The sequence below is a fragment of the Brachyistius frenatus genome, unplaced genomic scaffold (genome assembly GCF_029030835.1).
Source record: "Brachyistius frenatus isolate BFR_SWC_R1_liver_20210118 unplaced genomic scaffold, ASM2903083v1 Contig_66, whole genome shotgun sequence".
In the NCBI taxonomy this organism is placed as follows: Eukaryota; Metazoa; Chordata; class Actinopteri; family Embiotocidae; genus Brachyistius; species Brachyistius frenatus.
Genome location: NW_027210665.1, coordinates 1,072,226 through 1,085,781, shown reverse-complemented (window position 1 = coordinate 1,085,781; position 13,556 = coordinate 1,072,226). Strand labels below are relative to the sequence as shown.

The following is a 13,556-nucleotide window of genomic DNA, read 5'->3' as shown; positions in this document are numbered from 1 at the left end:
TTTCAGAACGGGGAAAAGAGAGGATCAGTTGGGTGTCGTCAGTGTAGCTGTGGTAGGAAAAGCCATGAGAGTGAATGACAGAGCCGAGAGAGTTGGTGTACAGAGAGAAGAGGAGGGGACCCAGGACGGAGCAAAAGTTTTAAGCACTAAAAGTATAGTGAGGGCGCTTTCAATTATAAATGCCATTATTCCTTTTTATTCATCAATTATTTTTCATACAAAGGGCAATAAACAGAAAATACTTTATTTGGTGCGACCAGCTGTACACAGTTCTGATGTCTCAATGGTGTTCATGAATGTCCATTGCAACTGCAGAACTCCTTGTTCTTCTTGAGACCGAGGGTCGGCCTTTAAGACACTGGCTGTATGTTCGAAGTGGTGTTCATGCTAAAGAAGGAATGCAAGAAGGAAATTCTTTATCTGTCAAAGCTGAACAGTTTTCGAACTAAACCTTTGTGACCGCAGTTGAGCGAGATAATCAGAGGTGCTGAGAAGCAGAGTGAGAGGCACATCGATTCAAAGGTATCTACAATCACACGGAGATTTAGAAAATATGTACTTGATGTTTTTGATGACTCCCACTTTTCTAATCACCTCTGCAACCCTTCGCCATCTCATCTCTGTCAGAGGTTCTTGTGTGGAGATAAAACAGAGCGCACCAACAGAAACGCTGCAAACGGTCACAGTTCCGCTGCAGTTTTCATTCGGCATGCATGTAACAACAATTTTAGCTTTTTTTTTTACCTCATAATTATTGTTATTGCTTTAATATTACTTTCAGAATTGTGGTCAAGCGATGTGTTGTATGTGAAAATATGTTGATCACGCACAGTATAAAAAAATTAAATAAAATACCACACGAAATACAAAACAATTGGTTGCTTGCTGCCTCACAAACAGAATCATTATCATGTCAAAGCATCCAGACTGGACCAATTCACGTGATAAAGATTGTACTCAGGATATTTGTTGTTATAACTGTCTAAATTGAAACGGCTCTATCTACAAGTCATTGAATAAAATTGCATCACTGTCCCAACAAAAGAAAATGAATGTTAAATCAGACAAATATATTCCAACCAAATTATTCATTCATTTGATAGACAGATCAAATAATAGTCGTCCACTTCATCAGTTTTCCTGAAATTTCCTGAGTTTGTGTGATTAAACATTTCAGTTCTTGAAACGGTGAGGGCGAGATCACACGAGAGGTCGCTGGGCAGTTTTTTTCAAGTCAGTGAGTACTTGTAAGAATTTGAATTCATGTACAAAACTTTCAGGCTCTGCTGTGTGCTTACCTCATTAACACTTAGTCAGGGGACAAGCATACTTAAAACCAAGTATTCATCTTTCTTTCTGTGGCTCTCCTGAAACATTTACTAAAACCAATAAGAAAATATGTAAACACAAGAAATGCTGGTTCTTCCAAGTTAAAATTCTGCCCCTCTGTTATTCATCTTTAAATATCTTTATTTGTGGAAGAGAATCAGCTGAACTCCAACAGATCCAGATTGTGAGTAGCTGCTTGGCGTCTATGATGGCGTGGCTTTCAGGGTTAAGACCAGTTTATTTGAGACACTCTCCTGACTCCCATCGTTTGCAGTTCTTTCGTTCACACATGCTGGAGTGGTCTCCTTTCTGTGTGCCTCTCATTGGTTGTTCCCTGAGTCGTACTGGTGAGCTGGATCTTGTTGCCGTCGATGAAGTCCTTGGAGGAGCCCTCGGGTGACGTCCTCACTGCGCTGGAGAAGGACATGCTGACCTGCAGCTTCAGCAGCTTCTTGAGTTTCCTTTTGTAGCCCTTGCAGGCAAAGAAGTAGATGAACGGATCCAGGCAGCAGTTGAGGTTCATGAGACACACGGTGATGTGCAACGACACCTGAAAGGCTGTGAGGTCGGTGCAGTCGGGGCTCGCCACCAGCTTGTGGATCATGTACTGCAGGATGTTGATGTGATAGGGGCTGTAACAGAAAACAAAGACCAGGGACACGCAGCAGATCACGCCGATGGCCTTGCGGCTCCGGCCGGACTTCTCAGTCAAATGGTTGGCCTTGGCTGTTAGGTGGAGTTTGGAGCACAAGACAGAATAACACACCAGGATGGTGACCACAGGGATGACAAAACCCAGGAACACAGCTCCGATCAGTGTGATTTCAATATGGTCGAGCTTTTCGAAGTTGGGGTATTCCATGCAGGTGATGAAGCCGTCAGGCTCCGCGTTGATCATAGGCATGGCGAGGAGGGGCAGCGTCTGAGCCAGGACCAGCAGCCACACGCCGACACAAATGTAGCGCACGTTACTGACCTTCCTGAGGTGGGCAAAGCGCAGAGGCAGGACCACGGCGATGAATCGGTCCACACTGAGGCAGGTCATGAAGTTGACCCCTGCGTACGTGTTGATGTAGAAGATGAGTCCGGAGATCTTACACGGCACCTCGCCCAGAGGCCAGTGGAAGCCCAGCGCGTAGTAGGTAATCCTCGCAGGCAGAGAAAGGGTGAAGAAGATGTCAGAAATGACCAGGTTGAGTGAGTAGAGGGTGGTGGAGTTCATCTTCTTCCGATTGGGACGGATGACGTGCAGGGCGAGGCCGTTACCGAACAGCCCCACGAAGAACACGATGCAATAGAAAAGAGGCATGAGGACTCTGGCATAGTCCCGATGAGCGTACAGGGTGTCACAGGTCGTCTCATTAGAATTATTGTTTGCGGGTGACATGGTGAAGGTCACAGGCTCACTGGTAGAACCCATCTTGATATTTTGGGAACCAGAAACTGCAAAAAGAAAATTAGAATGAGAATTTAGCAGAACTTCTTTTCTTTTCTATTCTTTTCTTTTCTTTTTTTCCCCTTTTCTTTACTGAAACTCGGAGCCTGTATCTGTGTTGAAATGAAACTCTTCTGCTTTGTACAACCCTGGCACAAGAACATCTGTTAGTTTACAAATTTAAGAACTTGCTTTCAAAAAGGAAGTTAAGATAAGTTGCAGTATTTCTCATTACTCCTTCCCAGACAGCTGTAATGTAATGTTGAGACATTTCCTAAAGAGTGTTCGTCTTTTACTGTATCCATTTGTACGTTGAAGATTTTAATAAATTATATAAAAGGAAGTTAAAAAAAAAGGGGTTTTATTGCTTTCATTTTGTAAGCCGTTTTGAAAAGTTAATTATAATTTTACTTGCTATATGCTTAGTTAACCAAACAAATGAACTAATGTGTTTTTCAAGCAGGTAAACCCCCAGCTGACATATCATGGTAACTCAGTTGGGGAAATTCTGAAACTCAAATAGATTTGGTTTTCTGTGGTGTGTGCTGCCATCTTGTGGTTCTTCTTGAACAAAGCCCATCAGAGACCAAACTCTCCACTCACCTTTGCCTCACTTTTACCAGCCAAGGTTTTCACAATCAAGCATTTGCAATCTCCAAAACAAAAGGTAAGCGTAAAGTTCAAAACTTTAAAAAAAAAAAAAAAAAAAAAAAGTGTGGTACAAGACACATTTGATCTGCACTGGTGTCAGACAGAAGCTGTAAAGCACCAATATTTTTTTTAATTTATCCCTGGGCAACACTTATTCAGCTCTCTTCATTCTGTAGTTTGACATAAAACAGCATGTCATGATCAGGAGTTTGAGTCCATTTTAAGTTTAGTTGTTAAGAACTAAACTTTATTTTAAGAACAATCTCAACCGGGGGCGGGGGGAGGACATAGCTGTGATTTTATGTTGTTTGCCTTAAAGGTGATATGAAGGAAGTCTGCGAACAATAACTTTACCCTGATTCCGAATGCAGCTCCACTATATGAGGAAGTCAACTTCCCCAGAGTGCTCTGCCATCGAGTGCGTGGCAGTTGGAAAGACATATTGTTTGAGCCAAAATTATAAGCTGCCCTGGCTACGGCTATCTGCTCGTGCACATGGTGCGGCGGAGAGACACGTTTCCTGGCCCATTAACACAAGTGAAGGGGGTATTTGGGGCAAATACATTTTTCAAATGCTTTCACAAAGCTGTTATATACAAGAATTGCGAAATTTGACAACCGCTCTGTGTTTTATGACAAGAATATAAATTGTACTTTTTTCAAGAAAACTAAAACATTCATTATAGTGGTTTGCTTCAAACAATGGAGTAACTGAGATTGATTACTTTCACTCTGGTATTTTTAGCACTGAATTTCCCTCATAAAAGACGTCTGTTATTTCAAAATCCTGTAGCCTATATCATGTGTAAACAGGAGCAGATATAATTGCTAGAGGTGTCATAATATGCCACTCAAAAATGCCCAGCCATCATTTAAAAACAATTGCATGTAGTAGTTATCTGACTCTGGAATACAGCATATTTTCTCAACATAAATCCATTACAAACTACACTGTCAGCTGAAGCATTTTCCCTGTTGTTACAAATCAAAGGACCCACATATAATGATTCACAGTTACCCTCAAAGAACATTCAGTTTGGAAAAGAAACTTACCTCAGAGGAAATATGCTGCTCTTCAGATTTACTAAAGGCACGTTGATCCAAAGGATGTGAAATTGTATTTTTTTTTCCAGAGTTGATCACAAGTGGAAGAGCTCCGACAGCACTGCAGTCACACTGTCCTGGTTGAAAACAGCATGACATACAGAGATCAAGAACAGTAACCATAGTGACAAAATATCCTGTTGTAGCTCTCTCTCTTTCTCTCTCTCTGTGTGTGTGTGTGTGTGTGTGTGTGCGTGTGTGTGTGTGTGTGTGTGTGTGCGTGTGCGTGTGTGTGTGTGTGTGTGTGAGATTCTCTCACTTTTGGTAAACTATCTACTGAAACACCTACTTTCTGCTTCCAAAAAACAACATCTTGTGACACTGGACTGTTGTAAGTCATTTCCTTTTGGCATTAGTGTGTTTGAGTTTGAAACATATGTAACGTATTTCAGGAGGGTAAAATCAACGTTTCAGACAGCATGGTGTGCCACGTGTTTACCCATGGGAGGATGTAGCTTCATTTATAGAGATCCAGAGGTTTATTTGTGTGTGGGGGGTGGGTTTACACCTTGCTTGATCTGGTTCATGTGAAGACACTTTTAAGTTTTACTAATGCCAAATTTTCTAATTTCACAATTACATCACACATTCCCTTGTACAATACAAACTCAATTTCCCCTCACACTACAGACATTCGTGACAACAAAATGAGGAACCTTCTTGTTTCTCCAAAGATATCTTTGTCTTGATGTTTTGAGCTCACAATGACTTTCAGAAAAGAAAAAAACGTATTTAAATTTTTTCTTTTGAAGAGTTTAATGCGTTCGCTTTTATCGCCATCAATTGATCAGTAGTGATGGCAGGTGTCTAAATGACGCCATTCTTACGAAATGTTTCTCTCTGTTAAAGTAAAAAAGAATAATGTCAATGTAAATTATAGTACTACTCACTATATTTGAATCCAGGGTTGCTGATCGCAACTAAGTTTTGTGCACCAACACTCAGAGTAGTTTTCACACCTTTAAATCACTCCCGCCCTTGTGGGTGCTTCTTGAAGCATTTTCAGCTGCAGGATGTGCACTATCATGGCACATAATGGTATGCATTAACACGTACCTACGCTTTTTATTTTTCTTATCAAAGCCTTCTCAGAAATAACAGTCAAACTGGTGCTCAACATGTTTATGTTCTTTCCGGCTCCAATGTAAAAAGCTAACTGTGGTGTGACAAATATGTTGAGCATGGGGAACGTAAAGGATTGTGCAGATAGTTAAATGCTGCACAATACAAATACAATATGTGTAAAAGAATATTTAATTATTTTTCTTGTTGACTACAACCTTCCTTCATTCAAAACAAGTCCGGTGGCGAGACAGAGGAAGCTGTTTAACTTCCTCATGGCCCGGCCTTGTGTGCCTGAGTCACTGGACTTCAGACAACCTGATCACACACCCGTCGCTGACAGACAACAGGCCTGGTATTTTGCCGTTGCTATTCATAGAAAACAATGGGGCTCAATACCAAGGAAAAGTCACCTATAATGTCTTTACACTCTGATCTTGTACATATTGGGATATTTTGTTTTCAGATGAGTTTTTAACTATTTTTTTATGACGATGAAAATTAAAAACAAAATTGACAGGTGGTGGGTGGACTGTGACACAATGGCAGATTTTTTTTCCAAGTATTTGATACCAATCAGTATTCTGCATATCCTGTACACACAAAGGATATCCTCTTGAGCCATATGTGGTGGTGAAACATATCTGCCATAGATTATCGTTGTGAATGTCATAGCCCTTAACTGATGCTTTAATTTAGCGGTAGCTCGCCAGAAGTTTCCTTCAGGAGGTGGATGAGACTGTCAATGACCAGTTCAGAAGTGCTGTGAAGTTTTTTTTAGTGTACTAACTAACGCCTCCCAGTTAGATCCATGCGTGCTGACTGGAGTGTAATAATGTCAGAAATAGTTTTAGTCTGAGGTGCCAAGAAGAAAATGTGTGGTTCTTAACATTTGGTAAGATTTTAAATAGCAGTTCCTTCTACATAAAATGAAAACATATCAGTTATATACAGTACAACTTTTGGAGTGTAGAAATGGACATGATCCAGTATTCTGCTACATGAGTAGCATACTCAGTTTTGGGACAAGATTCGTGATAACACAATGTGTCAACAGTCTAATGTCAAGTGTCACGTGGTTCAGATAAGATTGCGACACTACAGGAAACTTCTGTGGTGGTTCATCTTACTTCTGAAACAAAAAGTTAAGTAACAAAAACTGAACTCAGACTAACTTGTGGCCTCTTACAACGCTTAATTCTATTGATAATTGAAGTTAAAATTAAGTAACATGTATCAGATGTTTAATGTAGAATCGAGAATTATAACTGTGTTGGTTTGTTTTTTTTGCTTTAAAAACGCAATGCTTAATTTTAAGCATATCTCACATAGAAAAAATATCAATACATCTTTAGTATTTTATCATTTTTTTCAATAATCAAATTGTAATAAAAAGAATTTAAAATATGTTTTCTGTTTATATTTGACTCCACTTTTCACTTTTATTGTGGCCAGCAGTGGGTTCAGACCAACATTTATGCAGCACACTACACAGTCAGAAAGTAAAGGACAGTGATAGATTTGTGTTGCAATGCGCGGCACTTCAGCACATCTATTTTACAATAAATGCACATCTAATATATATCAAATATGATTTTATTTTGGTGCTGGACAGAAACTCCTTTTCATTCAAAGCCCCCAAGTATTCAAAGGGCTGTGAATCCTGCACTGAACAATGTGTTCACCCAAAAACAGTGTGAGCGCCTTAAAACATCTCCGATCTGAAGTCAGCATTTAAACCTGTTGAAAGTTCAGTGTTTTCCAAAACAATGAGCAGAACATCACCGTCTCAGAGTTCATATGACTGCAGCAACCTTACACTGGGGATCAGTAGGAACTGGCTCCAGTTTCAGCACAGGAGAACATGTTCTAACGATTATGTTGTTGCAAATCTTACACTTAATGTCTTCTGTGCAATGTTACAACAGTTTGTCCAAATCGCATTTGGTTGGTTATCAAATTGTGTTTCATTTCTTAAAATGAACATTACTTGGGTGCAATATTGAGTACATGCAACAACAAAAAAACCACCTGGTAAAAATATCCTGTTTCTCTGACACCTCTTCTCAGGTGAACACTGCTCTCCTCTGGCAAGTAAGAAGTACTGCAGCTGTACAGGTTGAGAGCCTTAACAGTGGGGGAAAAGAGCAGTATAGGTCAAAGGCCTGCACTTAACACAGTCTACAGTACTCTGAGACATGCGCTATAACATACGTAAGTCACAGGATGGCAGCAATGTCCTTACTGCTCCATTCTTCTCCAAAATAAATTCAGATCCAGTGTTGAAATCAAGCATTAAATCTCTAAGCTTGTCAGTCTCAGTGCATGCAGAGTATTTATCTTGCACATTTATAATGTATGTCAATACAGTTTGCAAGTTCATGGTTAAAGATCTGAAAATGAAATGAACATTATTTGGAAATTATTCTGAATATTTAGCTCCTTCTGGCATCAAGCTGAGTATAATAAGAAAATAAAATAAAAGAGCAAATCAGTAATGACTGTGCTTATCACCGGATGTTGAGGATTGAAAGCAAGACATCATTACGGATGTTGTTTATCATATTGTTTAGCTCACAAAATCAATTAGCTTGGCTTTCTAAAAGTAATGGCACCAAACCACGGAAATGTTTTAAATGTTTATGAATTCATTCAGGTCTTGTGACGCATTTTATTGTGTCAATACGTCTTCCTCAGTAACGGATCTAAGTAATCACAACTGAGAAACCACCAAAAAAGCAGATGAAGCCACACAAATGAGACTTTGAACCTACTCTCAAATTTCTGAACAGCGACCTTGCCTCACCGCAACACCCCCGTCACAGTCTGTAAGTGTATGGGGCGCAACACCATTTGCATTGACATGTTAGAGGATATACAGAGACTACAACACTGGCTTTCTTTCCAATAACTGTTTCCCTGCAGTGGTGAAGAAAATGACTACTGGAATGTTGGTTTTAGTTTCTTTAGGATTTGTTGACTGTTATAAGAATGACACTGAGCAAAGTCTCTAACATGTTTGTTTTTGACCCCATGGATCAGAGTTTCCTGCCACAACGACCACCATTTAATATTGTCTTAATAAATAAAAAAGGACAACAGAAATAACAAAAGGGGGTGTACTGAAAAACAGGATTTTTCTCATGTGGATTTAGTGATGAGAGATGTTATCTAAATGATTTTAACACATGAAGCTGTTTCTCCCTCTGCTTATAAACTTTGACTTTTTGGAAACTTCTGTCTAATGTATTAAAAATGTGAAAGATATACTGACAGATGTAATTTGTTAGATATGATATGTCGGGGGTTTGTTAAGTAGTTCATTAATATTGCAACAAGAATTTCAATAAATCTCAAAACGCCCGTTTCCTGTGACAAATATCAGAGAAAATGTCACCAATGTATCACACACAGCTGCATTAGTCAAACCCTGCTTCACAGAATACAGTATGTCTCACATTTTCAAGTGATCAACAGATGTTGACATTAAAATGTTTCCTGTGAAAATTTCCACCACAATTTGGTCCATGAAAACACTTGATTATGGGTGCTTCTTATAGCAATTAATATTTGTGTGGTTTTTCACTATTTGCTCATAATGCAAAGTGTTTCCTAAATTCATGTAAATACCCTTTTTCAAGAGAAAAAAAAATGCACCATTATAAACAATCCTACTTCTGGATGTATTAAATGGAAAAAAAAAAAAAATAATAATAATTCTCAGTCATATCATTTTAAAACAAGGATCAGTTCTGAATCATGTTTATATACTGCTGGATATAATAACTAGAAGTTGGATTTCTCAAACACAGAAGATGTCTGTTTGTGTCTCATTCATTCATGTAATTTTTTTTATTTATTTCAAGTTATGTACGTATATATGTTGTATATATGCATGTATGTATGTAAGTTACATGACGGTAAGTTGTTCCTTACATATTTAACCTAATTATTGTAACCCAGAACGTGACATTTTCTGAGGCCTAACCAAATAGTTTTGGTGCCAAAATCAAACAGCAACCATGTCACTACGACAACCAAAATGTTTTTCATTGTTACTGTAACTAGGAGTTATACGTCGGTTTCGTAGAATCATACTCGTCCATATATTTGGGGCAGTTGTGTGATGATAACCACATCCTCTATAGTCTGACATAAAGGCAATCCAGGTTTTGTCATTCAAAAGAGTGTTTCTGGTGGGTATTTGAGACAATTTGCACTAAAGATGACATAAAAGAAATGAAAAGAAAATTAGTTTGTGGGTGTTTGCCTGAAAATAGTTATAATTATTATATTGCTACATCACAGAACAACTCGCACTACTGTCTACATGCCTTTTGGTTTCAAAGACATCAATATCTGACCTTTCAACTATTGACTACTTTTCTTGTATCTTATTGAAAAAACTGCACAGTCCAACCCAATAATAATTCAATTCAATTCAATTCAATTCAATTCAATTCAATTCAATTCAATTCAATTCAATTCAATTCAATTCAATTCAATTCAATTCAATTCAATTCAATTTAATTCCTGAAGGTGGTGAAAGACACGCTTCAAGAGGAGAAGAAGAACACCATTTTACAACAATATCATTTCAAACTATCGCAGCTTCTCATCTGGGACTGGGTTTCCTCAAAGCTCTGTCTTAGATCCATTGTTTTTCTCCCTTTATATGTTTTAACTCTTGGTAATATTCACTTTTAATCAGTCAAGCTTACATCTTAATGCAGATGATACCCAGATATACAGCTCTGTTTCCCGAGATGAGCTTGCTTCCTTTTATAAGCTTGAACTCCCATTTGTAACACAGCCAGATGGTACATCCTATATTCACGCACTTTTATCATATAGATTCAATGTTATGTGTTCAATTGCTGGGTCTTGCAACTGAACACATAGAATAAATCATTTTTTAATGGCACTGGATTCATTAAAGAGTCCGTTTTAGTTTACCTACCAGATCTCATTAGCACTCATGCATTTGATCAGAGCATTCACACAAAATGATGTTATTTTCATTGAGTGTCTTTCAGGAACTAGTGCTCAAACAACCCTATATTGATAATCTATTTTTTTCTGTGCTAAAATCATTGCATAGCTTTTCCAAAAACTCAGGAAATGTTAAGGGTTAAATTTAAATATGGGACTCTGCACTATAAACAGACACTGTGCACCTGCTCAAACCCGCAAGATGCACACACACACACACACACACACACACACACACACACACACACACACACACACACACACACACACACACACACACACACACACACACACACACACACACACACACACACACACACACACACACACACACACAAGCTGCCCCATCTCAAGATGTTGAAGCCAGCAGGAATGGAATGAGGCCTGTGAGGGGGAGCAGCAAAAGTGGGTGAGGAAGTGGTAAAATTTTATCTACGCACTCCCACACAGAAGTCAGATGTGGGTATGTAAGTGAGAACAGTGCCATGTTCTCATTTTGGCAAAATTCACGCATACTATGAAAGATAAGGACCTTATGAGTAATGTTTTTGATAGTGGAAGAGCACACATAATATTTGTATCATAGTTCAAATGTCTTATAACTAACTACTTCCGCTTACACACAGTTTTGCATTTGGACTAAACCGTATTCGTGTTTTCCCTACAAAATGGAAGTGAAAGTCGGTTTTACTACATTAATGACCAAAATATATTACAATAAGTGGAAATAACACTTAGCTTGTTTATATGGGTTATGACATTTCCTTCCCCTGACACAAACATCTGCACAAGGACTCTTTATTACACAAAAATTGATTAACCAAATTAATTTTGACACTACAGTATGACAATGTTGTCACTGCATAGTACGTACCTTTTTGACTTTTTAACAGAAGAAAGTAATAATAATAAGAAATGCAATTATATAAACAGTCATATAGAAAGAAAAACACAATAGACAATAAGTCCCATACATCACAAACACACATTATACTCACACTATAACAATGCAAAGATGTTTTTTTTTTTTGTTGGCTGGTGATTAGTAAATTTAATCTTCCCTACAAGAAATACGACACTTAATGGACATAAGCTGCATATGTCAATGCAAAATACACAATGCCTGAAGTGAAAGATTCATTAGTCATTCCCATTGAAAGCATCAACACAAGAGACTAAAATAGGCCTGTTTGAGTTTAACATGGCAAACTAGGTCTTCTCTGTGGCACTCGTAAATGCATTTCGTGTAAACTTAGCTGTGGTTTCTCAGGTGTTGCTGCTGCTGTTCTCAGCTGTCATTTTGGAGGAGGCACCGGAAGTATAGAGGTAGTCCTTAAACAGGCTCATCACCCGCTTCTTGTAGGTCTTAATGGCAAAGAAGTAGATGACTGGATCCAAGCAGCAGTTGAAGTTCATTAATGAAACTGTAACCTGCAGGGCGAGGATGGGTTATGAAGAGGATAACTGATGGGGAATGTATAAAATCAATATAAAAAAAAAAACTACACTACTTTACCTGTAAGGACACCTTAAAAACCCGCAGTTCTTCACAGGTTGGCTGGTGGTGTATTTTTCTGGACATAAACTGCATAACATTGAGGTGGTAAGGGCTGAAGCATATGAGAAAGGTGAGGAGGATGAGGAGAATAATAGTGTTGGCCCTGTGATTTCTCCTCGATCGTCCAGTTACAGAGTTCTGCTTGGCTGCTGCTCGTAGTTTCAGGTTGATCTTGGCGTAGCAACCCATGATGATTGTTAGCGGACAGCAGAAGGAGATGGCACAGGCCAGGAGCAGGAGGTAAGGGGTAGCGCGAGAGCCCTCAAAGTTGAAGTACTCCATGCAGGTGCGTTTCTGCTGGTGCACGTGCAGCATGCTGCGGGACAACAGAGGAGCTATCTGCAGACATACCAGAGCCCAGACCAGGCAGCAGACCCTGCGCACAACCTTTACGCTCCGCAAACACTGCAGCCGGTGTGGATGCACCATGACCAGGTATCTGTCGAGGCTGATGCAGGTCATGAAGCCAATGCCTGGTGGAAATAAAATGGATGCAACTCAGCTTATAGTTAACATATAAAGAAAAGAATGGTAGGACTAATCAATCATTTCAAAGTTCCCGACTTTGTAGAGGGTGTTTTCACCATCCCAGCCACATTTAGAAAAATTTGTGTCGATTACATTTGAATACTTCATGTATTGTAGTTGTACTCATAGAGAATTTTATTTTCTCATTGTTTTTATGCAATTGAAAATAGACTCTTTAGCTTTTACTGTGTTTTTATACTGACATCGTTCACACGTAAAAAGCTCTGAATGTAAAACTAAAGTGTCTCCGCCTGATGTAAAGATGTGGCTGCACATGTGTAGACACATGTAAACATACTCTCCAAAATGTATCAAACTGATCACAAGAGTGCTCATAATTACCTGCATAGGTGTTTGCAAAGAAGAGAAGCGTGGTCAGTCTGCAGAGAAGGTCACCAAATGGCCAGTCAAAGTGACGGATGTAGTAAGTAATTCTCCCTGGCAGCGCCAATGTGAACAGGGCATCTGATAGCGCAAGGTTGACCAAATACATGGAGGTAGAGTTGAGCTTCTGCTTCCTCTGGCAGATGACATAGAGAACCAAGCTGTTGCCGCACACACTGATAATGAAAACCACAGAGTAGAAAATAGGGAAGAGGACCACGGCGGCTCCCTGGTAGACAAACACATCACAGCTGCTCTGGTTTGGAGAGTCTTCTGCTGAGTGCAGGGTGATATTTTCAACAGCCATCCCACCTGTTATTTTAATGAAAAGCATCACACTGTTAATAATGTATCCTTACAGTCAGGAAAGTGTGCAAAAGTAAAAGAGCTAGTGAGTACTTACAATAGGAGATCAAGTAGCCAAGTGAATTTACTGCTATGCGTCTGAGTCTGCTGGATGTGGAGGAGAATTGAGCTGCGATGCTCATTAAGACTTTGATAAGGTTGCACAAA

General features: G+C 39.1%; 2 protein-coding genes across 2 annotated transcripts; both read right to left on the bottom strand.

Annotated features, from left to right (window-relative positions):
- Positions 1–127: 127 nt before the first annotated feature.
- On the bottom strand, positions 128–4,620 carry gpr183a (G protein-coupled receptor 183a). Its single transcript, XM_069706933.1, has 2 exons — positions 4,469–4,620; positions 128–2,772 (listed from the first exon to the last, which is right to left on the bottom strand). The coding sequence occupies exon 2, from the start codon at positions 2,747–2,749 to the stop codon at positions 1,613–1,615; it is 1,137 nt and encodes a 378-aa protein (XP_069563034.1). The 5' UTR covers positions 2,750–2,772; positions 4,469–4,620; the 3' UTR covers positions 128–1,612.
- A 7,219-nt stretch (positions 4,621–11,839) lies between these two features.
- Positions 11,840–13,350, bottom strand: LOC138625845 (G-protein coupled receptor 183). Its single transcript, XM_069707070.1, has 3 exons — positions 13,002–13,350; positions 12,090–12,604; positions 11,840–12,004 (listed from the first exon to the last, which is right to left on the bottom strand). Exons 1-3 carry the CDS (start codon positions 13,348–13,350, stop codon positions 11,840–11,842), a joined length of 1,029 nt encoding a protein of 342 aa, XP_069563171.1.
- Positions 13,351–13,556: the final 206 nt, after the last annotated feature.

Excerpts from the sequence above, each read along its gene's own strand:
- LOC138625845 (XM_069707070.1), bottom strand. The coding sequence starts at position 13,350 with ATGGCTGTTGAAAATATCACCCTGCACTCAGCAGAAGACTCTCCAAAC. Across the intron at positions 12,605-13,001 it reads CTTTGCAAACACCTATGCAG|GCATTGGCTTCATGACCTGC; the intron begins GTAATTATGAGC and ends TATTTCCACCAG. Across the intron at positions 12,005-12,089 it reads TTTTTAAGGTGTCCTTACAG|GTTACAGTTTCATTAATGAA; the intron begins GTAAAGTAGTGT and ends CTCGCCCTGCAG.
- gpr183a (XM_069706933.1), bottom strand. The coding sequence starts at position 2,749 with ATGGGTTCTACCAGTGAGCCTGTGACCTTCACCATGTCACCCGCAAAC.